Genomic DNA, 27,233 nt, shown 5'->3' on the forward strand with positions numbered 1-27,233 from the left:
GTCTAACACGACCTAACGTGTGTGGCTTCTGAAAGAACAAAACAAATCCTTAACTGCAAAGCAAACCAGGTTCCCTGAGCTAAATGTTCTGTTTCTATTTGGGGGAAATACTCGATGCTTCTGTACTTCCTAGCAAAAATGAAAACCATTCTCTCTCAGCCCTGCCACCCTTCAAGCCACTGCCTTTTGTCCTTCCCCGAATTTTCTATCCAGTAGAAAGTGTTGTCTGGATGCAGGGTCTATACACCCGCTCTCCCTCATTCACTTCTTGGGTTCCTGAAGCCTGGCTTGGCCTCCACCGCCTAGGGTCACCCTTCATACACAGTTGAGTCTTCTCTCTGCCCCACTCATAGCCAAGAGGATGTGCACAGTCTCACGATGTGACGAGGCAGAAGACAGCTGTGGCTGAGTCCCCTGGCATTGGCAGCCCCTCCTGGCCTCTCACCTTGTGTGTGTACCTCGGGGTCTCCTCCGCCATCCCTGAACCCCATTCTGTCTCCTTGGCTGTTGTCCTGGGTTTTACCCTTTTGGATTTGACCTTTGGTTCCCAGTTCATTTGTTGCTAACTGGCCTCCACGCTGGCTTTGCTCCATATCTACAACTTGCCTCCCAAAGGCTTCTACCTGGCCCACACACTTGCCCCTCCAGAGTCCCAGGCCTCCGCCCCTGCCATGTCTTCCGTCCAGAGCTTCACAGTGTAAATGGTGCCCGCATCTCTATACCCACGTGGACTCCTTATAGAACCCTAGACTTTCATGTGCAACTGTCTCCACCTGGGTGACATAAGGTACCTTGAACTCCACAGGCCCTAAGCTGATCTCAGCATTTCCCCTAATCCTGCTCTCCTACCTTGCCTTCATGGATGGCACCATTGCCCACTTAGTTCCTTGAGTCAGAAACCAAGACATTTGCCTTGACTCCTCCCTTTAAGTGCAACCAGCCTTCTACCTCTCACAGCCAGGCAGTCACACAGGCCCCTTCCTTCCTCTCCCCTTCCCACTTGCCTTGAATCTCTCCCCTACCCCTTTCCTCTCCTGCAATCATTTGGGGGACCATCAGCAGCTCCCAAATCTGCAGTATAAAAAGACTACCCATTCTCAAAGACAGGGGAACACAGCGCAATGGGGAGCCCTCGTGGTGTGTGATGTGGTCAGAGCTTGGCCCTCAGCAGGGCTGGAACACAGAGTAGGGAAGGGAAGACACTGGTCAGGAGAGAAGGGCAGCGGGAAGAGTTCTGAATATCAGGCCATCTTCTGGGGTTTTGGAGCCCTGGTGGTGCAGTGGTTAAAAGCTCGGCTGCTAATCAAAAAATCAGCAGTTCGAAACCCCCAGCTGCTCCTTGGAAACCCTATAGGGCACTTCTACCCTGTCTTGTAGGGTTGCTATGAGTCAGAATCAATTTCACAGCAATGGGTTTGGGTTTGGCCTGGGGATTTAGTGGTTGTTCGTGAATAATGAGTAGCATCCCTGGTGGCGTGCTGGTTAAGAGCTCAGGCTGCTAACCAAAAGGTTGGCAGTTCAGGTCCACTAGCCACTCCTTGGAAACGCTGTGAGGCAATTCTACCCTGTCCGTAGGTGTGCTATGAGTTGGAATAGACTCGACGGCAACAGGTTATGAAGATCATATGGGAACACACATGGAAATGGAAGGTGTTGCAGTCATATGAGATGCTTACTCAACGCCTGGTTTCTGAGCTGGCCGCAGGCAAAATGCAAGGTTGTAAAATCAGAAGATTTTGCCCCACCCCCTTGTGAGCCTCCCAAACTGGAGATGCCAAGAGTCCTTTGTTCCAATCTATTCTCTCTTCCTATGTGGCATGGGCAGGATTTGAGGCAAAGGGCTAGTGAGGGTATCCCACCTGGAACATAGCCTCTCTGGGATACTTCCATATCCCTCTGGGGTGAAGTCTCAGCAACAACAGATGGCTCCTCTGTGTGGTAGGACTGGAGCATTTGGTGGTTTTATCTCTGCTTACCTCGTTTGGGTTAAGATGGATATCTGTTTTAACATTCTTGATCTCCTTTAATCCTTGTTAGAAAATACAAAGGGTTTTCATGTTGAAATAAACCATAAAAGGCTCCCTACACACGCTGACAAAACCCTCCTGGAGGATGTGGGGAAGCTTCTTGAATGCCCCTTACCTGCAATGTCACAGAGTTCTGCATCGGACGCGTTGGCCAAGGCCTCCTCCAACTCAGGCTCCAGCGTCACACTTTCCAGCACGGGATCCATTGGCTTCTTCTTGGGGACCCAGACCTTTCCTGCAAACACACGGGGTGCCCATTACAGGGTGCACCTATGATGGCCAGCCTCTGCACGGGCCCAGATGGGCTGTTACAGTGCCCTTCAGGTGAGTGTCGAACTTCCCTAAAGAATGGAACCAGAGATCTCCAACAAAAGCACCCTTCACATTTGAAAAGAATAAATTTCATAATTTGGTAAAAACAGACCACTGGCCATTGAAAGCATCAGTCACAATTTTAAACAACCTGTAAACAGGAAAAAAAATTCAAAGAGGAAAATATAATAGAATGCCAGGGTGAGATAACCTTAATCAAGTGTTCTGATATTAAAGAAAACTTTGGAAACATTTCTAAATAAAATATACTCAGATTATTAAAAGAAGAATAGGGAGTAAAAATCTAACCTTGCTTTAGCAAAGGTGCAGGTACAAAGACGGTCACTGCAGTGTCCACTAGGTGTGATTATTGAAGAAATCGTGGTGCCTCCAGACGATAGAATTCCAACATTATTATAAAGAATGACTGAGACCTCTACTTACTAAGGAGGAAAATGCCCAAGACCAAGTGTATGAAGAAGTAAGTTACAAATAGCATGAGCATTTAATTCAATTTATGAAAAAGTATATACATATTTATCCATGCAATGGATAAAAAGTGCTTCCTATGTGCCAGGTGCCTTTCTAGGGGCTGGAGACACAGCAGTAAGGTCCTCATGGAGCATTACAATTTAGTGGAAAGAGACAGATAAGAAACAAACATGTAAAGGTATCAGATGGTATTAGCACCAGGCTGGGATGTGGGTGAGGTGGGTGCTGCTATTTTGGGGAGGTGACAGGGAACACTTCATTGGGATGATGACCTATGATGTGGTACCTGGCAAGAGTGAGATGAGCCATGCGGTAATCTGGGGAAGGGCAAAGGCCCTGAGGTCAGGTTCCAGGAACAGCAAGGAAAAGGGTGTGGTTGTGGTGAAGTTAGGGAAGGAGGAACTAGTAGGTGATGAGGTCAGAGAGATTGTTGGGGGGCAGATCACATAGGGTCTTGGAAGGCTCTGAGAGGACTTTAGTTTTTCCTCTAAGCTGGGAGGGTCCTAGCAGAAGATTCACAACATGCTGTGACTTAGATTTAAAACGGCTCATTCTGCAACTCTGGCTGTTGATTCTGGAAAGCCTGAAAGGGAAGATGGGGCGAGGATGGAAGCAAAGAGATGTCAGGGGGCACTTGGGATAGTCCAGGCTTCAGGCGAGAGAAGGTAGTGACTTGGACCAGCGGTGGAGGTGGGAAGGGAGCAGGAAGTGCATAGAGAAATATCCAGAAGGATGTTCACTCAAATCGGATCAGTGGAGAGAATTACTTTGCTTTGTTATTTAAATTGTTTGCAGCAAAGAGCAATTATCTACATAAGCAGGACAAAGCCATTTGGAGGAAAAAATGTATCATAATCTCCATCTTAATATCAGACTCTAGGAATCCAGAAGAGTGTAAAACATACAAAGAAAACAAAAAAGCCTGAAAACAAATCCAGCTATGAAAGGAAGATTCGATGACTAAGATGAACATTCAATAAATATTTAAGACCTTGCAGCAGGTTCCTCCAGCAAGGGTGGTGACTCCAAGACACTACGAGAGGGGACCTGGGCTTTTTCCCTTCCTCCATCTTACTAGCTGGAATGTAGATGTGATGACTGGAGCTTCAACAGCCAGATGCACCATAAGGACAAGGACATATTGCAGGGATGATAGAATGAAAAACTGGGAAGAGACTGATCCCTGATGCCAAGGAAGGTGCCTTACCAGTCCTGGGATTTCTAACCCGGCAGCAATTCTAAGTGAAAGGAAATTAAACTTCCGTCTTGATTAAAACTCCTGTCCTTTTATTTTTTCCACCACATACAGCCATATCTAATCCTAAGGATAAAATCCTCCATGGAGCTTTATTCCGATTCCCCTACTTGAATGAGAACAATGTCCTATTCCAAATTCCTCAGGAATTTATGGCTCTTATCACATCCCACCAGGTCTTGTGGGGACTGGAGTGCTGTTTCCCTTCAGCCCAGGCCAGTACCAGGCCCAGCATGGGGCAAGTGCTCAGTAAGGGCTGGAATGAATGGTCCTGAATCTGCCAGTTTGACCTGGAGGGACCTCTTCTCTGTCCCCTCTGCCAAGACTCCACTTCATCAGTCATAAGGGCTCTAACAATCATCCTTTACATACTTCATATTAATGATGAGGAGGATGAGGATGATAATGATGAACCTTTAGGTTTGTGTTGCTGTGTGGAAACAATCCATTCTGTGGGTTGGAGAGGGATGCTGGTGAGGACTGAGCTTCTTGGATCAGATGGACACTTGAGACTATGTTGGCATCTCCTGCCTGGAGGGGAGATGAGAGGGTGGAGGGGGTTAGAAGCTGGCGAGATGGATGCGAAAAGAGAGTGGAGGGAGACAGCGGGCTGTCTCATTATGGGGAGAGTAATTGGGAGTATGTAAAAATTGGGAGTATGTAGCAAGGTGTATATAAGTTTTTGTGTGAGAGGCTGACTTGATTTGTAAACTTTCACTTAAAGCACAATAAAAATTATATTAAAAAAAAGAGAATCCATTCTAGCCACCCTTCTTGGGTTAGCCTGGTTTATCATGAAGGTAGCCAGGGCTCTGGGAGGCTGAAGAGCTGTCCCGGCTCAGGGTGAGCCAGCATTCTGGGGAGGAGTGGCAGGGTTGGTTTGTCCACTCAGGTCTGCTGCTGACTCCCTCCCAGTCTCAGTCTCCCCATTTTTCAAATGTGTACGTAGGTGGGAACACAGGACCTTTAAGGTCCCATGAAACCCAAAGAGTCTTTTATCTTTATCTGTTGCACAGAAATCATTCCTCATGGCACAAGGTCCCTGTTAAAAAGACCTCTGGAGCCCATACTCTCAAGCCCAGCAAACTCAGCCCACTGCTACCCACCCCCACCACCTCATCCCCTGCCACCCCCTTCAGGGTGCCTCAGACCACACAATCCCTCCCAAATTCTGTAATCCAGATGTCCCTTGGGCCTTGCTGACTTTTCCAGTTTTAGGTAAAACCTGGACTGAGCTCCAATTCCGAGGTTTGGAATGGCTCAAAGTCCTCCCCACAATGTCTGCTCTTGCTTGCTGTTTCTATTTATTATTTACTAAGCAGGTACTCTGTGCAGGGTATTGTGCTAATACAACAGGAATACAGAGATGACAGACAGGGACCCTCATCTCATCACGTTGGGGAGAATGGAGGAGATTGAAAATAATTAATTAGACAACCAGTTAATTAGAATTATATCTTAATTCAACAAATTGATTGTCTACTATGTGCTAGGAATTTATTAGCTGGTGATAATGATGAACAAGACAGACAGGGTCCTTACACTCATGGAGCTTATGTTCTAAACAAGAAGCCTACAAGGTTCATTACACATGTATTTAATTTTAGCTCATTAATTCATTCGACAACTCTCTACTGAGCCCTACTATAAACACTAGGCCCTGTAGGTACTATGTGAGCAAAAACAGCCCAAGTCCCTGCCCTCATGGAGCTTATGGCTAGTGAGAGAGAATGATAAACAAAGAGATAATGATAAAATGCAAATTCATATGAAGGACACACACAGATTCCTGAGATGGAAAATACTGGAGGGAGGGCTGAAGGAGAAGTCATATCCTAAGCAGCAGAGAGGCAACTTCTTTGAAAGAGAAGACAATACAGTTGAGACCTAAAGGATAGTAGTAGCTAATACACACATAGCATTCACTACGTGCCAGATGATGTACTAAGTACTTTATATATGTCTTAGCTCATTTAATCCTCATAACAACTTCATACTCAGTTCGAACCATCAACCTTTTGGTTAGCAGCCGAGCACCTAACCACTGTACCACCAGGGCTCCTTACAACCTCATGAGGTTGGTTATATTATTTTCATTTTCACCATATTATGGAGAAGGAAAAGGAGGCACAGTAACTTTAAAAATCTACTCACGCTCACAGAGCTAGTAATTGGTAGTGCCAAGATTAGAACCAAAGCAGATACAACTCTAGGCTGTGTTTCTAAATCATAACACCTCTTAAAGGGGAGAAAGAACCAGCTATGAAGACAGCAGGGAGCCGGGCGGCAGAACCAGTATTCCAGAAGGAGGAAATATGTGCAAAGTTCCTGCAGTGGAAAAGAGCTTGAAGTGTTTGGGCAATGGAAGGTAGGCCTGTGGGACAGCAGTGCAGCAAGCAAGGGGGAGCATGGTGCAGTGATCCGGAGGGCAACAGAAAGTCCTGGAAAGTGGGTAGTCAGGGAGAGCCCCTCTGTTCCCCTAGGTCCTTCTAGGTGGCTTGCTTTGGCCTGGGGCAGAGAGACTTGGAGAGACAGAAGAAGAAAGGGAAGAAAAGGATGATGCAGAGAGAGGAGCTTTGGGGAAGAGTGGGGAAAGTAAGGGCAGAGATAGTTAGGGCATCTCTTACCCCTGGTTTGCCTGAGATAGTCCTTGTTTAGGCCTGATGCCCTGATATCATTATTAATAGCTCCTTCTTTCACTCTCAAAAGTGTCTAGGTTTACACAAAAAATAATCAGGACACCCTAGTTAAAGGAGATTTAGATTTTAGATTGCTGGTCTGGGTGAATATAACTCTTCTCAGTCTTTCTAAAATCTTCACCAAACCTACTACGTTATGCACTGGTGCTATCAGAGTTGGGTTTGTGTGTTTTGGCCAGGCAGGGGTGAAGGCAAGGAGGTCCAGTCACATCTGGCCCAACACAGGGCCCGGCAGACAGTTGGCACTCAATGAATGCATGGGGAATAACATACAGCGAAACCTGCGAAAGCTGGAACTCAACGAGTCTATATAATGCCTTGTTTTGTTAAATCCTGCAAGTTTTTTGCCTTTGACAGGGTATAGTCTTAACCACTTTTCTATTGCTCATTTTCATGGGAAATATTTTAGTTTTCCTTTTCTGACAGGTTTCTGTCTTACATAGGTTCCAGCTTTTGCAGGTTTTACTGTATTAACAAAAGCAATGTTGTGCAATACCTCGTTTTTCCCCTGTGTAGGGGACCAGGTCTTCTCGGTCCTTAAACTCCTTTGCTTGCTTTTCCAAGTGATCCAAGAGCTCGTCTCTTTTAAAGGGGCCTGTGGGCGCCTTGGTGGTCTGATCCTTCTGCCTCAGGCCTGCAGGCAGCAATGCATTCTACAGTGGAGGTGGTGGTGACGGGGGAGAGAGAGACAGACAGAGAGAGCCGTCAGCTGCTGAAGACTTGCCTTTCTGTAGAAACTCATCATTGAACAACAGGGACCTCAGAGCTTGCTCAATCCAAGTGCCACTTCTTACATGTAAGGAATATGAACTGGAGAAGGGCAGAGACTCACCCAAGGTCACTGTTACGAATTGAATTGTGACCTCACCAAAATATGTATTATAAATCTTGACCTATATGTCTGTGGTTATAATCTCATTTGGGAATGGGTTGTCTTTGTTCTGTTAACAAGACAGGATTAGTATAGGGTGTATCTTGATTCAATCTCTTTTGAGATACAAAAGAGATTAAACACAAGCTAGCAAGAAGAGATGGGGGAAGAGAGATGCCAAGCCACATGAAGATCGGCCAGGAGCAGAAGCTCAAAAAGAGACAAGGACCTTCCTCTAGAGCCGACAGAGAGACAAAGACTTCCCCTGAATTCAGACTTCTAGCCTCCTAAACTACAAGAAAATAAACTTCTGTTTGTTAAAGCCTTCCACTTGCGGTGTTTCCGTTACAGCAGCGCTGGAGAACGAAGACAATTACATAGCAGATGAGGGGCAGAGCTACGGGACGACTCAGGTCTCATCATCTGCCTAGTTTCCCCATGTCTATGGTTTTAAAGGCAAGAGGGCAAGGGAACAGGGCAGCTGGCTTGGTGCTGAGCACAGAACAAAAAAAAAAAAAAAAATTGTTGCCATCAAGTCAATTCCAACTCATAATGACCCTATAGGACAGAGTAGAACTGCCCCACGGGGTTTCCAAGGAGCAGCTGGTGGATTCGAACTGCCGACATTTTGGTTAGCAGCCAAGCTCTTAACCGCCGTGTCACCAGGGCTCCGTCCTCAGACCCTGAGCACAGAGGGGCCCTCAAAGAGCACCTGCTGAGTGATAACTCCTATTAAGTTGGTGTTTGGATGCATGGAGTTTTAACAGCAGTTGTGTGTAAAGCGGTTGGAGGGGAAAGAAGCCAAAGAGTTCGAGTTAGGGTCCTGGATGCAGAATAAGGCAGGAAGGAGCAGAGCCAAAAAAAAAAAAAAAAGGCAGGAGAAAGGCTGAGCAGAACCACAGGGTGGGCAAGGCATGTTTTTAGGCTGTGAGCGCTGGTCCCAGCTGCCACCCCTCCTGACTGGTCCCTGCTCGGCTGTGCTGGTTGTTAAATATTTTGAACATCGCCCCTGGAGATGGGTCTCCCAAGAAAGATAGCATCAACCAATCCCTGCATTCTCTTCTTCAAACATGAGCAGACTTCTGTGTGGGCTTACTACTAACCGGAGTCCTAATTAGGGTAGATTCGAATCACATGGGCTTCACTTTAACGCAGCCCCAGTACCTTAGCAATTCAAAGAAGCTTATAGCTGCAAAGATCCTTGGAAATCATCTAGTGCACCCTCCTCCTTGACCTCAACGAGAAACTGAGGACTAGAGCAAGGAAAGACTTGCCCAAAGGGTTTCAGGGGCAAATATAGAAAATCAGCATCCTTGTTCAGACTTGAAGGGTGGGTTTAATCTTTATTTCTAATTATTGCTTTTCATTCAGAGAGCTTCGGAGGATATCTGGAGGGCAGACGTGTGTAGCACCTCATCTAAGCTCTTGCTGTACCCCCAAATAGCCTAAATTGGAGAGGATTCCTTTGTACCATCAAACGCACATCTCAGTTACACAAACTCCAGGTCCTTTCCTGAAAGCCCCTCTGAGAGGGGAATGAGATCAGGCATGTGAAGGCAGAAGTCCCTGGGTGGTGTAAATGGTTAATGTGCTCGACTGCTAACCAAAAGGTTGGAAGTTCAAGTCCACCCAGAGGTGTCTTGGAAGAAAGGCCTGGCAATCTACTTTCAAAATCAGTCATTGAAGACCGTGCTCTGACACACATGGGATCTCCATGAGTTGGAGTTGACTTGACGGCAACTGGTTTACTGGCTTTACGAGGACTCCTTGCAGCTTCCATCGTGATGGGAGAAACCCACTGCGTTGTAACTGAGAGGAAGAGGGTTTGCACACTCTCATCCTTCTTCAAATCTATATGATTGTGGCCACTGACTTAATTAATGCACGGTTTCTCAACCTCAGCACAATTGACATTTTGAGCTAAATAATTCTTTATTGTGGGCAGCCATCCCGTGTATTATAGGTTATTTAGTAGCAACCCTGGCCTCTACCCACTAGATGCATGTAGCACCTGCCACTCCCCAGTGTGGCAACCAGAAATGTCTTCCAGACATTGCCAAATGTCCATTGTGGGACAAAACTGGCCCCCATTTGAGAACCACTGTGTTAAACCAAAGTCCATATAATTATAATATGGAAATAAAAAAGTTTATAATGTATGTCAAAAACATTATTTACATAACACATTAAAATTTAATTTTATTTATTTAAATCTTTATTGAAAGTAGTTGTTTAAAACATAAAAACATCAAAAGCCTTTTCTAGTAATTCTTAGCTTATCAGAGTTTTAAAGTAAATATTGAGAATAGCAGCCTCGATAGAAGTCAAAGCTTATTTTCCTTCCATTAAAGCTTAATGAAACATCTCATGATTTTCAATTAAAAGCAAAGATAACAATTTTTTTTATAGTGCTTTACATGAAGGTTTACAGAGCAAATCAGTTTCTCGTTAAACAATTAATACACATATTGTTTTGTGACATTGGCTGCTGACCCAACGATATGTCAACACTCTCCCCTTTTCAGCCTTGGGTTCCCCATTACCAGCTTTCCTGCCCCCCTGCCTTCTCGCCCTTGCCCCCGAGCTGGTGTGCCCATTTACTCTCATTTTGTTTTTATGGGCTTGTCTAATCTTTGGCTGAAGGGTGAACCTCAGGAGTGACTTCAGAACTGAGTTAAAAGGGTGTCACAGAGCCATACTCTCAGGGTTTCTTCAGTCTCTGTCAGACCAGTAAGTTTGGTCTTTTTTTGTGAGTTAGAATTTTGTTCTACATTTTTCTCCGGTTCTGTCCGGGACCCTCTATTATGACTCCTGTCAGGGCAGTTGGTGGTGGTAGCTGGGCACCATCTAGTTGTGCTGGACTCAGTCTTATGGGGACTATAGTAGTTAAGGTCCGTTAGTAATAATGTATCTTTTAAACTCTTCATCATTTATTTTAACTTGTTTCCAAAAATGGCTTATGACCTTACACCTTATGTAAAAAATGACTCAAATCGATCGAAGACCTAAATGTAAGAGCTAAAATTATAAAACTCTTAGAAGAAAACATAGGCATAAATCTTGGCGGTCTTGGGTTAGACAATGGTTTGTTAAATGTGACACCTAAAGCACAAGCAACAAAAGGAAAAGTAGCTAAATTGACTTCATCAAAATTAAAAACTTTTTGCACTTCAAAGGACACTATCAAGAAAATGAAAAGACAACCCACAGAATGGGAGAAAATTTTTACAGTTCATTCATCTGATAAGGGACTTGCACCTAGAATATATAAACAGCTATTACAACTCAACTATAAAAAGATAACCCAATTTTTTAAATGGACAAAGGATTTGAATAGACATTTCTCCAAAGAAGACACAGAAATGGCCAATAAGTACATGAAAAGATACTGAACGTCATTAACAAAAAGCCCGTTGCTGTCGAGCTGATTCTGACTCATAGCGACCCTATAGGACAGGGGCATAGCGACCCTATAGGACAGAGTAGAACTGTGCCATATGGTTTCCAAGGGGCGCCTGGAGAATTCGAACTGCCAACCTTTTGGTTAGCAGCCATAGCTCTTAACCACTATGCCATCAGGGTTTCCCAACATCATTAGTCATTACCCAAAACCCCAAACCTCTCATAAAAAGACCAGACTTAATGATCTGACTGACACTAGAAGGACCCTGGCGGTCATGGTCCCCAAACCTTCTGTTGGCCCAGGACAGGAACTTTCCCGAAGCCAACTCGTCAGATGTGGTTTGGACTGGACAATGGGTTGGAGAGAGATGCTGATGAGGAGTGAGCTACTTGCATCAGGTGGACACTTGAGACTATGTTGGCATCTCCTGTCTGGAGGGGAGATGGGAGGGTAGAGGGGGTTAGAAGCTGGCAAAATGGTCATGAAAAGAGAGACTGGAAGGAAGGAGCAGGCTGTTTCATTGAAGGGAGAGTAATTGGGAGTATGTAGTAAGGTGTATGTAAGTTTTTATGTGAGAGACTGACTTGATTTGTAAACTTTCACTTAAAGCACAGTAAAAATTATCAAAAAAAAAAAAAAAACCCAAACCAAATCCATTGCCGTCGAGTCGATTCCAAATCATAGCGACCCTGGATGTAAATCAAAACCACAAGCAGATACCACTTCATCTCACTAGGATGGCTATTATCAAAAAGTCAGATAAGAACAGGTGTTGGTGATGATGTGGAGAAATTGGAACCCTCATAGTTTGCTGGTGAGAATGTAAAATGATGCAGCTGCTGTGGAAAACAGTTTGGCAGGTCCTCAAAAGTTTAAACATAGAGTCACCATATGACCCAGCAATTCCACTCCTAAGTATATACCCAAGAGAAATGAAAACACATGCCCACACAAAGGCTTTTACATGGATGTTCATAGTAGTATTGTTCATAATAGCTGAAAAATGGTAACAACTCAAATGTCCATCAACTAAATGAAAGGATAAATAAAATGTGGTATATTCATAAAATGAACATTATTAGCTACAAAAAGGAATGAAGTACTGATACATGTTCCAATATGGATGAGACTTGAAAACATTATGCTAAGTGAAAGAAGCCAGACACAAAGGACCACAGGTCGTATGATTCCGTTTACATGAAATATCCAGAATAGGCAAGTCCACAGAGACAGAAAGTAGATTAGTGCTTGCCTAGGGCTGGGAAGCCTTGGAGAAAATGATAGTGACTGCTAATGGGGATGGGGTTTCTTTTATAAAGTGATAAAAATATTCTAGAATTACAGTAATTGTTGCATAACTGTGAATATACTAAAAACCATTGAATTGTATGCTTTAAATAAGTGAATTGTATGGTGTGTGAATTATATCTCAATAAAGCTGTTATTAGAAACACAGAATATGTTATTTAGGGAAAATCATAAAAATGGCTAATGCAATGACTAACTGGCCATGGAATGCTAAGGATAGAAGGTTCTTCATGTTCATAGAACAGTGGGTGACAACAATGTCACGACTGACCAGGCTAGAGCTGACCAAAGTCTAAAACGGTATCCTGTTGATGTGGTTTATGATACAAATTAGTGATGGCAAAGTTCCATGGGTAAGAAAATACTGCCTTGGATCTCTCATGTTGATTAGAACTTAAAATTGACATTCAGACTCAAGCTATCCAATAACTGAGGAGAAGGTTCCCACAACCATTTGGTGTTTGACTCTATCAGCAGATATTTGGTGAGTGTGTGTGTGTCTGTGTGTGTGTGTACAAATGTATCTCTCATGCCTACATTTCTTTTTCATTGAACAAACTTCCACCGAGAGAGTATTATGTGTCCAGGCTGTGTGCTAAGAACCTAGGTCAAGACTCTACAAAGATCTCTCAAATTCGGAGTCACCAGGGAGATGGGGAGAGCCCCAGTGGCACAGTGGTTAAGCGCTTGGCTTCTAACAGAAAGGCTGGCAGTTCAAAACCACCAGTCTGTTCGGTGGCAGAAAGCTGTGGCAGTCTGCTTCCATTAAGATTATAGCCTTAGGAACCACACGGAGCAGTTCTACTCCATCCTATAGGGTCGCTATGAGTCAGAATCAACTTGACAGCAATGGCTTTGGTTTGTTTTGGTTTTGGGAGATAGAAGGTGAATGGGGGGAAGTAGAGTGAAATCAGAGAAAATCTCAATTACAGCAGATGTAGGAAAAATGTAATTTTTTTTAGTTTTTGAGTTTTCTCAGTAAACACATGGTAATTAAGATTCTAAAGGAGTGTCTCCTTTACTGAATAGCAAAGAATAATATATCATTGGCCTATAAATTACCTGCATGGTGCCTGTGGGCAAGTGGAACCATATAACCTTTAAGGAATTTAAGCATCATTCTCTCAGTCTTAAAACGCGCACAGGGTAAATTTGCTTGGAAAGTGCTTTCTTTATAATTAGTTCAAAGGGAAGCATCAATTTTTCTCCTCCAGAATCATTATCAATTCCTGCATTAACGGAATCTATACTCACGTACACACGTCACACATACACTTTTACCCTGAAGACAACTTGGTTACAGGTTAGAGTTGCTTTGAAAAGTTTTGTTATCCAGGATCCTGATTAAAGCTTCAGGCCCTTACAACGGGAAATGTACTGGTGTGAGGAGGGCAGGGACTAATGCCTGGGTGATCTTATCATCTTCCAGTAGGAAAGTTAGTGTTGGTTTTAAGGAAGAGGATTTCTAGATGTAGATTGTAGACTAAAATTATAGATGTTAAATACTTGGGAGTGGGAGAGACTGGCACACTGGAGCCTTCATGCCCCCAAACTACCCAGCTCCAGTACATTGTTGCCATGTGAGAATGTGGCAGATATGCCAATTTTTGTGTGAAGTCTCTTGATTTTAAATATTGGCAAATAATTAAACCATTTTTAAAACAGTGTTCAGGCAGGATAAAACACATCTGGAGGCCAAACTCAACCCTTGGGCTACCGTTCTGCTAAAATTCCATGTACAGAAAAGTCAAGATATTCATTCATTTATTCTACAAATATTTACCGAGCATCCTGCCCATACTAAGCCCTGGGCTAGAGGAACAAAGAGGTATATAAATGGATTTTTAATTTAGAATTTTTATTTAAAAACACATTACAATTGAACATTTTCTTGGAAACAATCGCAGGGAGAAAAATGAGGCAACCTCTTCCTGTAGTTCCCTACTCCTGGTTTTCTCAAACAGTGACTTCTTTTTAAAGGTTGTAAAATTGGAATGCGGATATGCAGCTTGAGAGGCTAGCGTCTTAGTCTAATGCTCACAACCACACTCTGAAGTCCAGTTGTCCAAAAGACAATGGAAACTTTGATCCTTAACTGTGCTGTTAGGGTCCTAATACCCTGCAAACAGGTGCTAGTAAGGCCAAATATCAAGTAACTACACAATTATCATTGCTATAGATAGCTAGGGCTACGTGAGAAGCCATCGCAGCTCAGCTAGGGTGGGTTGTTCAGACATACACACACACGTAACACATGCACACACACATACATCTGTATTAAAACAATCACAGACTCTCAGAAGATCAGAGCTGCAAAGCCCTAAGAGGTCCTTTAGGCCAGTTCTTACATTTTCAATTGGGGAAACTAAAGTACAGAAAACTGAAATTACTTGCCCAAAGTCACACAGCTTGTTAGCCATGCAGCCAAGGACCTGAGTTTGTATACAGATGGCACTGTATACAATTAGCATGCTCCAGGATTGATATGAGTATCTTCCGATTGGCAGCTAAGCATACATAAAATGTCCCTTACCTCGATTCTTCACAATGACAAAAAACAAGCAGTTTTATTACTTTCTCAAATAAATTGCTACCCTTGTTGTTCAGTGGTTAAGAGCTCCGCTGCTAACCAAAAGTCGGCAGTTTGAATCCACTAGCCGTTCCTTGGAAACCCTATGGGACAATGCTACTCTGTCTCATAGGGTCGCTATGAGTCGGAATTGACTGAAAGGCAACACATTTTAAGAAGAAATGCAAATGTGCCTCCCTTGGTCCTGGGTTCCAGGTCTATTTCTGAACCATACACAATTCCTTAGTGGAGAAAGGGCCGGTTAGTGACCATGTGGTACAACCTCCTCGTTGGATATTGGAGGAAGCCAAGGGCCAGGAAGCGGAAGGGTCCTGCCGAGGGACAGGCACTAGACTGAGCCCAGAACTCTTTTCCAAGCCACAGAAAGCTTTTCAACCCACCTGGCTGCCTTCTTCTAGGAACAGATCCAGGAAACCGGATGTGACACATGTGAGAACCACGCTCACACTCCAAGTATTAGGAAGACTGATCTCGCCTCCTTATCAAACTAGTCTCAGTTTACCGATGGAGAAACTGAGGCCCAGAGGCATGGAGTTACTACTGGCCTGGGGTAAGAATGAAATGAGGAGGCTTATCTTCTTCAAATTCCCCCTGACTCCTCTCTCCCATTCCTATTTCAAACAATTTAACTTAAACATGCCCTAGACCCCTAGCCCCTCCCCCCCCCCACTACCCCTGGCCAGGCCAAAATGTTGTCTAGCCCAGACAGTCTCCCAAACACCTTTTACAAAGTATTTGACCAAAAAACATTTTTTAGAATTTTATTTCGCAGTTATCTGCCATGTCTGTTTTCACTTATGTAAAAATCATTGTCCTTTTGGGCCCTTTCTGATACAGAATGCTTTGTCTCAGCATTAATGACCCGGCTTCCGGGTCCTGCTGCAGATCACAAAGCTGGAGAGCTTTGCATTCAATGGGGGCACTTTCTTTTCTTTTTATTACTTGTGATTTTAAGTGAAAGTTTACAAATCAAGTCAGTCTCTCATACAAAAATTTATATACGCCTTGCCATGTACTCCTAGTTGCTCTCCCCCTAATGAGACAGCACACTCCTTCTCTCTACCCTGTATTCTCCGTGTCCATTCAGCCAGCTTCTGTCTTCTCACCTCCCCTGCAGACAGGAGATGCCAACATAGTCTCATGTGTCTACTTCAGCCAAGAAGCTTACTCTTCTCCAGTATCATTTTCTGTCTTATAGTCCAGTCCAATCCCTGTCTGAAGAGTTGGCTTTGGGAATGGTTCCTGTCCTGGGCTAACAGGAAGTCTGGGGACCGTGACCTCTGGGGTCCTTCGAGTCTCAGTCAGACCATTAAGTCTGGTCTTTTTACGAGAATTTGAGGTCTGCATCCCACTGTTCTCCTGCTCCATCAGAGATGGCAATTTCTTATCACACATGGGAGGACTTAAGCTGAGAGTGTAGAAGCAAAGGGGCAAGGAGACCCCACTCATGCCCTGGTCAAAGAATCTCGACTTCAGGCACAAAGGAGACAAGGGGGATCTGAACCTCTAATGCCCTCCTCTCTCCAAACATCCCCCATCCTGCCCCCACATGTACACCCCGGGCCTCTTCCTCTCTTCTCTTTCTCTCCAGAAAGATCCAGGCCTTTGGTTTGGTCCCCTGACTGCTGCAGGGCTAGGAAAACTCAATAGCTGCTCCTTCTCTTAGTCAGCTTTATAGGGCATTAGTGCTGACGTCGACAGGCAGCCCTATGGCCCAAGCCCAGCAATTGTTTCTGGTGGGGCAGATTGGTCATAAAAGCACAGCCCATGTCTCCTCGGTGTCCATGGCAAGCCCGTTGCCGTCAAGTCGAAGGTGAGGCCAAACCTCCCCTTCCTGTCTTTCTCCTAATTCTCCAGTTCTGCCTCACTCTCAGAGAAAATGTCCTAGTCCTGTGTGCTGGGCCCTGGGCATCCTGAGACAATGAACTTGTGATCCCTGCTCCATAGAAGGAATCCCTGGCTGGTACAAATGGTTAATATGCTCAGCTGCTATCTGCAAGGTTGGAGGTTTGAGTCCACCCAAAGGCTCCCCAGAAGAGATGCCTGGTGATCTACCTCCAAAAAGTCAGCCATTGAAAACTGCTGTGGAGTACAGTTCTATTCTGACACACAGGGGGTTGCCATGAGTTGAAATCAATTTGATACCATTTGGTGGTTGTTGTTGGTGGTTACTCCATAAAGTTCAGAGCTAGAGGAAAGATACAAGACCAGTGTAAGCACCTTACCCAGCCTCAGGCTTCCTGGAGGAAGTGATTCCTGAGCTGAGTCTTAGGGGTCAAAGAGAAGATGGCCAGGTGAAGACAAGGAGGAGACGGGGCATTTCAGGGGGACAGAAAGCACAGCACAGGCTAAGGCATGGGGTGGGGGCATGGCTTGCTGGGAAAGGAGTCTGGGTAAGTCCAAGGTTGCAGGGACCAGAAATGTCTCCATTCCATGAGCACCACTCTTGTTCAAGCTGGCGCCATCAAAGCAACCTCCTGGCTGGTCTCCCTGCTTCAAGCCTCTCCACCTCCATGCCTTTCCCTCCCAGCAGCCAGACAGACCTCACCAACATACATATCTGATGGCTCACTTCCCAACACACTCAGAAATGCTCAGCGCCGTCACTGACCTACAGAATCGTGAGCAAATTCATCAGCCAGGCACAGAGCTCTCCACGGTTTGGCCACAGCCTACTGCTGCCTCTCTAGCCTCCTGATCCTCTTCTCTTCTTCAAGCCATCCACATTCCAGCCTCTCTGGGGTGCTCCACGTTTCACAGCCGCCAAGCACTCTCACACCACCAGGCCTTTGCTCAGGCTGTGGCCTCTGCCCACCATTCCATCCTTCCTCCCTCTGCCCTCGTCTTCTAGAGTCCCTCCCTTTGGCATCCTGTTCAGCCTTAGCAGTGCTTCCCACATTGACCTGGCAATTCTCTTTCCAAACTCCCTATGGCATCTGGCCAGCTGTTATATAATGCTCATCCTACTTTGTCTCGGAGCACATCTATTTGTCTGTATCTCTCTCCAAGGAGACTGGATGCCCCTCAAAGGCCAGCTGAGATGTAGCTTAGTCTTTTCTAGATCCTCAGGACCAAGCACGGGTGCTAAGTAAATGTGGTCTGAATTGTCCAGAATCACACGCCACTGATGCTCCAGTTGGGAAGAGGATGGAATGATGTGGACACCCTTCAGGCCAACACCATATGTTGCCCCAAGCTGTCTGCTGGGTCACCCAACTGATCTTCAAGGAGATTTGGGGGGGGGAAGGACACACAGTGAAAGACATAAGTGTTGGGGGGCAGTTCTTGGGTGGTGCAAATGGTAAGAATGCTCAGGTGCTAACTGAAGGGTTGGAAGTTTGAGTTCACCCAGCAGTCCTCAGAAGAAAGGCTCGCCAATCTACTACCAAAAAGTCAGCTATTGAAACCCTGTGGAGCACAGTTCTACTGTGACACACATGGGGTTGCCCTGAGTTAGAGTCGACTCAATGACAAGTGTTTTTTTCAAGAGTAAGGGATGTTCAAGATGGGACCAGGGCTCTTTGACGGGGATTTTGAGAAATGCCAACCTAGAGAGTGAGAGGTTTGCAATGTTTTCTTTGGGGCTTGGATTTGTCGGTTAAATTCTTGCCAATATCTCTCATTTCACCTCAGTGCCTTCAACAGAGTGGAACATCAGGCCATCAAACTGGAAACTCAGAGTGACAGACTCCAAATTGTCCCCAATATCAAGTCTTTCCTTCTTCAGGAATAAAAGCACACTCACCATCTAGCTCAGCACATGGCCATGCAGACTAAAGACTGCATTTCCCAGTTTCCCTTGCAGCTAGGTTAACCCCGTAACTAAGATCTGGGCAATAACATGAGAAATGCCTGTTGGCAATATCTGGAATGTTTCTTAAAAGGCACCTAGATTGTGGCTTTTCTTCTTCTCTTTTTTCTTGTTTTTCTTTTTTCCTCTATTCTGCTGTCTGGAATGCAGCTACTGTGGCCACCAGCTTGGACAAGGAGGATGAAGGCTACATATATCCTAGGAATGGCAGAAAGGTGAGGTGGTAGACCAAACTTACTGGTCTGACAGAGACTGGAGAAACTCCAAGAGTATAGCTCCCCGACACCCTTTTAACTCAGTATTGAAGTCACTCCTGAGGTTCACCCTTCGGCCAAAGATTAAGCAGGCCCATTAAAAAAAAAAAAAAATCCTAAATGTAGCTGAACCACATATAGGAGACTAAATGGGCACACCAGCCCAGGGCAAGGACAAGAAGGCAGGAGGGGACAGGAAAGCTGAACGAATAGAAATGGGGAACCCAACGACAAGAACGGGGGAGTGTTGACACATTGCAGGTTTGGCAACCAATACCACAAAACAGTATTGTATTAATTGTTTAATGAGAAACTAATTTGCTCTGTAAACATTCATCTAAAGCACAATTTAAAATATTTTTAAAAATGAATACTTTTAAGTGATTTTCTAAGTGTTGTGTGTACATATGGACTGTGACGGACACACACAGAACACTAATGCCATTTCCATATTTGTCAAAAGAGAGGCTAACTGGATCAATGTTTGCCAATCTCTTTTGACTCACCAGCCTCTATACAGTAACGCATAATCTCTGGAAAATTTTTATGAATTAAAAAAAAAAATTGACTTAGAAAGGTGAGCTGGAAGGAGCCTGGGACGCTGGGGTATGTAGGGAGCAGAGCTCCATGCCAGCCCTATACTGCCTACCTCTGGACTTTTACCTGACAGATGTTATTCTGAATCTTTGCTACTTGGAGCCAGACTGCATCCTAAGTGGCAACCTGGGTTCTCAGGCCAGGACTGTGAGGCCACAAAACAGGGTACTGGTGCTCCTTGGCTTTGGATTTCCCATCTGAGAAAAAGCTTCTAAAGCCCCTGCTAGCTTGAAATCTCAAAATAAAGGCTTGTACTCCATATAAAAGCAGCTTATTACTAACCATTTTTATCACGATTGGACGTAATTGTTTATTTCCATTCAACTTAATAGATACCTCATTATGGAGGTACTCTGTCAGGGCAAGCTGTGCAGGTTTTGCACTTCACAACTCCAAGGCACTATTTACTCTCTAGTCTACGTGACCAGTGTCTCCTGGAGTTGAGAAACAGTGTCTCCTGGAGTGTAATGGACAACTATACCTGGCTGCCTTAGATCTATGGTGGTATGAGATGTGGTTCCAAGTCTTAAGAAGCTTAGATTCTACTGGACAATCATATGTTCACGTGCAACATTTATTAAGCACCTGCTAAAAAAAAAAAAAAATTTTTTTTTTTTATGTGCCAGGCACTAGGCTAGGTGGTTTTCATACACTGTTGTTGTTAGGTGTCATCGAGTCAGTTCTGACTCACAGTGACCCTATGTACAATAGAACAAAAGCGCCATCCTCATGACTGTTGTTATCCTTGAGCCCATTGTTTCAGCCACTGTCAACCCATTTTGTCAAGAGTGTTCCTCTTTTTCTTTGGCCCTCTACTTTACCAAGCATGATGTCCTTCTCCAGGGACTGGTCTCTCCTGATAACATGTCCAAAGTATGTGAGACAAAGTCTCATCATCCTCGCTTTTAAGGAGCGTTCTGGCTGTACTTCTTCCAAGACAGATTTGTTTCTTGTTTTAGCAGTCCATGGTATGTTCAATGTTGTTCTCCAACACCATAATTCAAAGGCATCAATTTTTCTTTAGTCTTCCTTATTCGTTGTCCAGCTTTTCTTCATATATCTAATCATATTTACTATATATATATAAAGAAAAACTAAAACCTGTCATATGGAGCAGAACCAGAGTCACAAATTGGGAAGCCTACAGTCCAATCTAATACTGAAACTGGGTTTATCTAGTCTGTGCATTTGAATGAGCTGCTAACATTTAAAAACAGGCAGTTAGCCTATAAAAGATGCAGATGTCCAGCATCTCTTGAAAAATTAGACAATCTGGCAATACTGGGCCTGCACTCTCACACTGGCAATGTTCAGTGCCAATGAATGGCAAATGGCCTTTGGACAAACACGAGATTTTCTGTTTGCCACAGTCCCTGCCACTCCCTACTGTCTCTGACACAGAGGTCAAGAGTAAGTTACCATTTATCGTTGGCAGTGCTATTGTTTTTCTCCCTGGAAAGTTATGTGGCAAGTGAAAAATTCTTACATCCACATCTCTTTCAAGAGTGTAAGAGCAGAAGATGAATGAAGATAGCCATACGCTTCAGAAAAACTGGTCCCTCTTCCTTCATTTATGTCACCTACCTGACATAATGGGTGCCTAGTTTGCTGTTTCTCAGGTAGAAAATATTAAGGACAGTAGGAGAGATGAGGAAGGGATTGAGGGTAGGAAGGCAGAGTTTAAACTTTACCTATAGTGATTTTTTTGTAAGTCCGATCTGAATCAAATAGTCAATATTTTAACATTTGTTAAATTTGGCTGACGGGAACATAGGTATATTCTGCACTCTCCTATGTGTTTAAATAGTTCCTCATGAAAAATGTTAAAATCAAAAGGGAAACCGCTTAGCATCCTCAGTGAAGGGGAGGTGCTATGCTGCTTCTTGGAGGAAGAAGTATCAGGAAGGCTTCCCAAGGGAGGGGTGAAGGAGCTGGGCCTTGAAACATGCGAAGACTCTGACTTGAGGAGCAAGGGCTTCCAGGCCCAAGAGGTCACCCTGCAAGCAAAGGTAAGGAGGAGGGAATGATGGGGAAAGGGAGCATTCTGGGGAGGCTGAAGGCCAGCCTGAGGAAGGGAGAGAAGGCAGGGCTGGGGCAGGGGGTCAGTGGGACCAGAAGACAGAGGGTAGGGGGAGGCTCAATGACACCTGGCCTGACCCACCCTCATCCCACTAGGCCCATCCTGGGCTCTGCGCAAGGGCAGGCAGTGTTTCTAAGGATGTGTGCCTATTTTTAGAGGAGAGATTTATTTCTTTCCATTTCAACTGTTTACTTCTGTCCTAGGCTTGTGATTCTGCTGGTTTGTGTTACAAGGGAGAATCATGGCTGTGGCCCGAACTTGGCTGCTTCCTGCATGGCCAAGAGGGCCCTCCAGCTTACAGACATGACCTGGGGCCCTAAGTGGGGAGGATCTTACGACTCTGTGGAGGCTGGCAGGAAGCCATGTGGTGTGACAGCAAGCCCCAGGCTCTGGCCATGGCTCTGCAGTCAGCTTGCTATGTGACCTGTCTTCTCTGGGTTTCTGTTGTTGTTTTGCTTTTTCATCACTAATATGGTAGTAATAATACTTACCTCATAGGGTTGGTATTAGGATTTGATGAAATACACAAAGCACTGAGTGAACAACGTGTGTCCAGGAACTAAAGCCAGCTGCTGTTGAGTTGATTCTGACTCACAGCGACCCCATGTGTGTCAGAGTAGAACTATGCTCCATAGGGTTTTCAATGGCTGATTTTTCAGAAATAGATTGCCACACTTTTTTCCAAGGCACCTCTAGGTGGATTCGAACCTCCAACCTTTCAGTTAGCACCTGAGCATGTTAACCACCTGTACCACCCAGGGACTTGGGTTCCTGTAACTGACCAGGTATGTATACATCAGGGGTGGGCAGGGCCTCGGGGGAGAGAGTTTTCTAGGCGTCCTGCTAGCTCGAGATTCTACAATTCTAGGTTTTCTCCTCCATCGTTTCGTTCTACAATTCGTGGCTGCTTGTTCCCAGAACTATGGACACGTTGTAGGCTCAGGAAGGAAGGGTCTGCCTGAATTTACTTCCTATCACTTACAAGCTGTGTGACTCTGGGCCTCCATTCCCTCATCTATATTGTTGTCATTGTCAATTGCCGTGGAGTCGTTTCTGACTCATGGTGACTCCATGTGAGTAGAGTAGAACTGCTCCACAGGGCTTTCAAGGTTGGGGCCTTTCAGAAGCATATTGCTAGGCCTGTCTTCCGAGGTGCCTCAGGGTGGGTTCAAACCACCAATCTTTGAGCTGGTAGTTGACTGCTTAAATGTTTGCACCACCCATGAACTTCCCTTATCTGTTGTTGTTAGATGCCGTCCAGCCGGTTCAAACTCACAGCGACCCTATGCACAACAGAATGAAACACTGCCCAGTCCTGCGCCATCCTTACAATCTTTGTTATGCTTGAGCTCATCGTTGCAACCACTGTGTCAATCCACCTCATTGAGGGTCTTCCTCTTTTCGGCTGACCCTATACTTTGCCAAGCATGATGCCCTTCTCCAGGGACTGATCCCTCCCGACAACTTGTCCAAATTATGTAAGACGCAGTCTTGCCATCCCTACTTCCAAGTAGCATTCTGGTTGTACTTCTATAGAATGGTGTTAACCCCAACCTATGAGGACCAATCTCAGAGGACCCTTGTGGGAATTTTAGGAGATGATACACGTAGAGTGCTTTGCATGGTGCCTGGCACATAGGAGGACAGCAATAAAGAATAATAGTTACTACTATTATTACTATTTCAGGCTTTCCATGCCTGGGAACTGTTGCTTCTATTATTGTTTCTATGGTTATAATGTGTCACAGATTCCAAACAGCTGACTTTAAAATTAACTCTTAGGGTCCAATTTCTTTATGAGGTTAGGATTATCTCTATCATCTTCTCTCCTACAAATATTTTGATCCTTTTACTAGGCAGTTTTAAAAAATATTCTGCCTTTCCCCCAATGCCTCATTGACATGCAATATTTATAGTTAAATTCCTTGTGTAGGTGGTTTGTTTCTTCTTATTCTTCTTTTAAGAATAGTGTTCATGGTGAAGATAACATAACAGCCTCAAAGGAATGTGAATTGGACCAAACAATTTGCTGGTTACATTTCACCCCGTTCCCCTAGTTCCTTTCCAGGTTGGGTCCCACATGCGCTCACAGGTGGCCACGGTTAATAGCACAGACTAGCGGTCAAGACTGTCTAGGCTGGAAACCCAGCACTACCTGTGTTGCATCCTGGGCAGGTTGTTTCATCTAAGTCTCACTTTCCCCACCTTTAGAATGGGGCTAATAACTGACCCTACGTCTTGGAGGATTAAATGAGATCATTCCACAAAGGGGTTTGCCTGTGGTCCAGCCAGTCCGTATCTAGCAGTCATATAAGAACTTGTACCCTATTCCCTGCACAAGTCACCATGTGACTTGTCATTTTCAAACCTCTGTGTACACTACGTATTTTCCCTGCTGCCCAGCACAAAGGCAATCTGAACTGAGCAGTTGGCTCAGGTTCAGAGCAGCATCCACTTAACTCCAGAGAGACCGAGAAAGGGCAGGGCCTCTTGGGGAATCAGTCAACAGTGGATACTTTTAGCACATGCAGCATTCCTCTCCCGAGGGAGTCCAAGTGCAGCAATCTCATGATAAGCCCCAGCTTTTCCAGACGGAGAGTTAGAGATAGAAAGTTTCGGGCGTGGCTTTTTTTTAATGTGCAGTTAGGAATCCTCTGTTGCAAACAGAGCTGCTTTCCAACTCCTCGTACTCTACTCTGTCACATGACACTGGGGCTTAACAATTGCATAACTGAACACGTAACCCCCTGAAGTGTCTGCTCAGTACAGGTAATGAGACTGCCAGAATTGCTCACAAACTCACAGATGGTTAGAGCTGGAGAGGGCGTCAGAGGGCACCTAGGCTGACTTTGTCCATTTTACAGAGGGGGAAACGGAGATCCAAAGGGGGAAAGCATGTGACTCGAATACGGACTCCTGCCTCTCAGGCTCTTTCCAGAAAGAAAGGAAGATGCTTTGGTAATGCATCACCGTCCTAAACCGGGAAACCAGAGTACATCTGTGGCCCAACCTTCCTGAAGACTCATGTGAAGACTTACAGTGGCGTGGCTGAGAGCATGAACCCTGGAACCACATCAAGACTCTGTTGTAGGACCTGGGCAAGTTATTTCACCTCTCAGTTTCCTCATCTGTAGAATGGGGATGATAATAGTGCCTGCATCTTGGGGTTGTAATGATTAAATGAGTGCCTGCCCATAGCAAGTGCCATATAAGCACAGGCAGTCCCGGAGTTATGAACGTCCGACTTATGGACTTATGGATGACTCATGCTTGAGAACATGCTGCCATAAAGCCTATTATATTAAAAATTTGAGTTAAATTCAATGGTTCATAATAACGAATGCATGAATTACTTTGTGATGCTCATGAAAACATTGCATGGTTTAGAAGTGTTTTATATGCATAGAAAGGTAAAATACATATACTATATACTAAGATAAACATTTCATAAAAAAAAAAAAAATTTCTTTTTTTTTTTTGACTAACTGATCCTAAATAGGAGCCATATGTACCTGTTCCAACTTACCTACAAATTCGACTAGAAGACAGACTTAGGAAAGCATCTCGTTCGTAACCCAGAGACTGCTTGTACTTGTTAAGCAAAAATAAACACAAGAAGAGTACAGAGTATAATGGAGGGCAGTGGCCTTGGCATCAGAGGGGCTGGGTTCTGGTCTGGTTCTCAGTTTGGACGTGAGACCTAGTGCAAGTTCTTTCCCCTCTCTGGGCTCAGTTCCCACTGTGTAAGTGGGGGGCTGGACACCTGCTAGTCTCTGTGTCCCCTCCTGACTCAGAGGCCTCTCAAGGTCTGCATACCTTTGGCCTCTCCCTGTGCTGTGATTTCAGAATGTGGGCCAAAGAGGGTGAAACTCTAGCTGGAATGTTTGTGCTCTCAGGAAGAAAGGAGGCCCACTAGACCTTTTCAGAAATCACATACTGTCTTGCAAATCAGGTAACAGAAGATCTCAATGAAGGAGCTAATTGTGTGGCTGGCACCAACAACCCACTGGTCTCTGTTATCTCCTATACACTCTTTTTTGTCTTCTCTTTTCTTTGAACTTAGAAAGAAAGGGATCTGAAAAAGTGTACATTTTGAAACCACAAGGGTACGAGAATCACAGGTCTCAAATTTCCCATCCCAACTCCCAAATCCCAGGAGCCCTGGCGGCACAATGTTTAAAATATTCGGCTGCTAACCTGAAGGTCTGTGGTTCAAACCCACCAATAGCTCCATGGGAGAAAGATGTGGCAGTCTGCTCCTGAAAAGATTACAGCCTTGGAAACTCAGTGATGGGGTAGTTCTACTCTTTCCTATAGGGTTGCTGTGAGTCGGAATCAACTCAATGACAATGGCTTTTTTTTTTTTTTTTTTACTCTCAAATCCATACTCACAGTTACTTTTGGGTTCGAGTGGGAGGTGCACATACTTAGAAGCCAATTTGAAACCCGAGTCTCCACACCCTAATAGTAGGACTACAGGCAAGTTGGTGAGCTTGCTGAGTCTCAGGTTCTTAGCCTCCAAGGGGCAGATCATACCCTCCCCTTTCTGTTGGTCACCTGGGAGGAGGGCTGGAAGGAGGAAGAGCTGCCTATCCAGAGGTATGGAGGCCCTGGGCATTTGCTGTGGGACCAGATGTCCTGATATTTCGGTGGGGGCACTGAAGGGGAACATGTGTGGGAGCTCTTTGCCAATTTAGAAGTGAACCAGAGCTTGGTTTGGGGTCTCAGGGCAGTCCTCAGGGGCTACACTCAATCCTCAGAGGGTTCTTCTATCTGCCCCCTCCCCACTCCCTTGGCTCTGACCCTCATTCTCGCACTATTTGCAGCCACAGCCTAATCTATTCTCGATTCTATCCTGATGGCTCAGGACAATTCTAACCGCACAGAAGCGGCAACAGGCCTGTGAGATATGTGGGGGTCCTCACTTTTCCTCCCCGGGAACAGCAAAGCCTCTACAATATGGCGGCAAGGGTTGTGGAGCGGGACAGGGCCCTCCCTTACCTTCAGGAAAAGAACTGTCCCACCCTGCTGGCAGGATGGTGGGGGCTCCCACACCAGCCCCTTCTACCTTTCACACATCTCCCCAGCACCCCTCCAGTCCATCTGCCTTCAGGACCCGGTTCCTAAACCACAAAGCCCACAGAGTCACTGTCCTTCCAGGGCTCCCAGGGAGCAAGAAGAAGAGTCCAGACTCTTCAGTCTGGTGTGCAAACCCTGCCCCCACCCCCATTAATCTAGTCCCAACCCCCTTTCCAGTCCCATCTAACCCTCCACAGAAACCACACTGAGATTTACCATCCCCAGTCACCTTCCGTACCCGAGCTATTGCTTGTGGCATTCACTCAGCCTGGAATTCCCTCTTTTTATTCTCGACTTAGAAAAATCCAGGGCTCAGTTCCAATATCACCTGCTCTGTGAAGCCTCCCACCAGTAAGAATTAATCCTTTCTCTGAGCTCCTCATCTGCTCCCATTTAGGACACAGTTTATTATACCCTTGTCCCCACCAGACTGAGCTCCTGACAACAGAATCCCT

General features: G+C 45.1%; 1 protein-coding gene across 1 annotated transcript in view; it reads right to left on the reverse strand.

Annotated features, from left to right (window-relative positions):
- The window catches only part of TMOD1 (tropomodulin 1), an 84,516-nt gene that overhangs the window by 37,669 nt on the left and 19,614 nt on the right, over positions 1-27,233 (reverse strand). The window contains exons 3-4 of the mRNA XM_064291704.1: positions 7,282-7,438; positions 2,143-2,262 (exon numbers count right to left, since the gene is read on the reverse strand). Coding sequence (XP_064147774.1) covers positions 2,143-2,262; positions 7,282-7,438 — 277 coding nt within the window. The remainder of the gene's footprint in view (positions 1-2,142; positions 2,263-7,281; positions 7,439-27,233) is intronic.

The sequence above is a fragment of the Loxodonta africana genome, chromosome 9 (genome assembly GCF_030014295.1).
Source record: "Loxodonta africana isolate mLoxAfr1 chromosome 9, mLoxAfr1.hap2, whole genome shotgun sequence".
NCBI classification, from domain to species: Eukaryota; Metazoa; Chordata; class Mammalia; order Proboscidea; family Elephantidae; genus Loxodonta; species Loxodonta africana.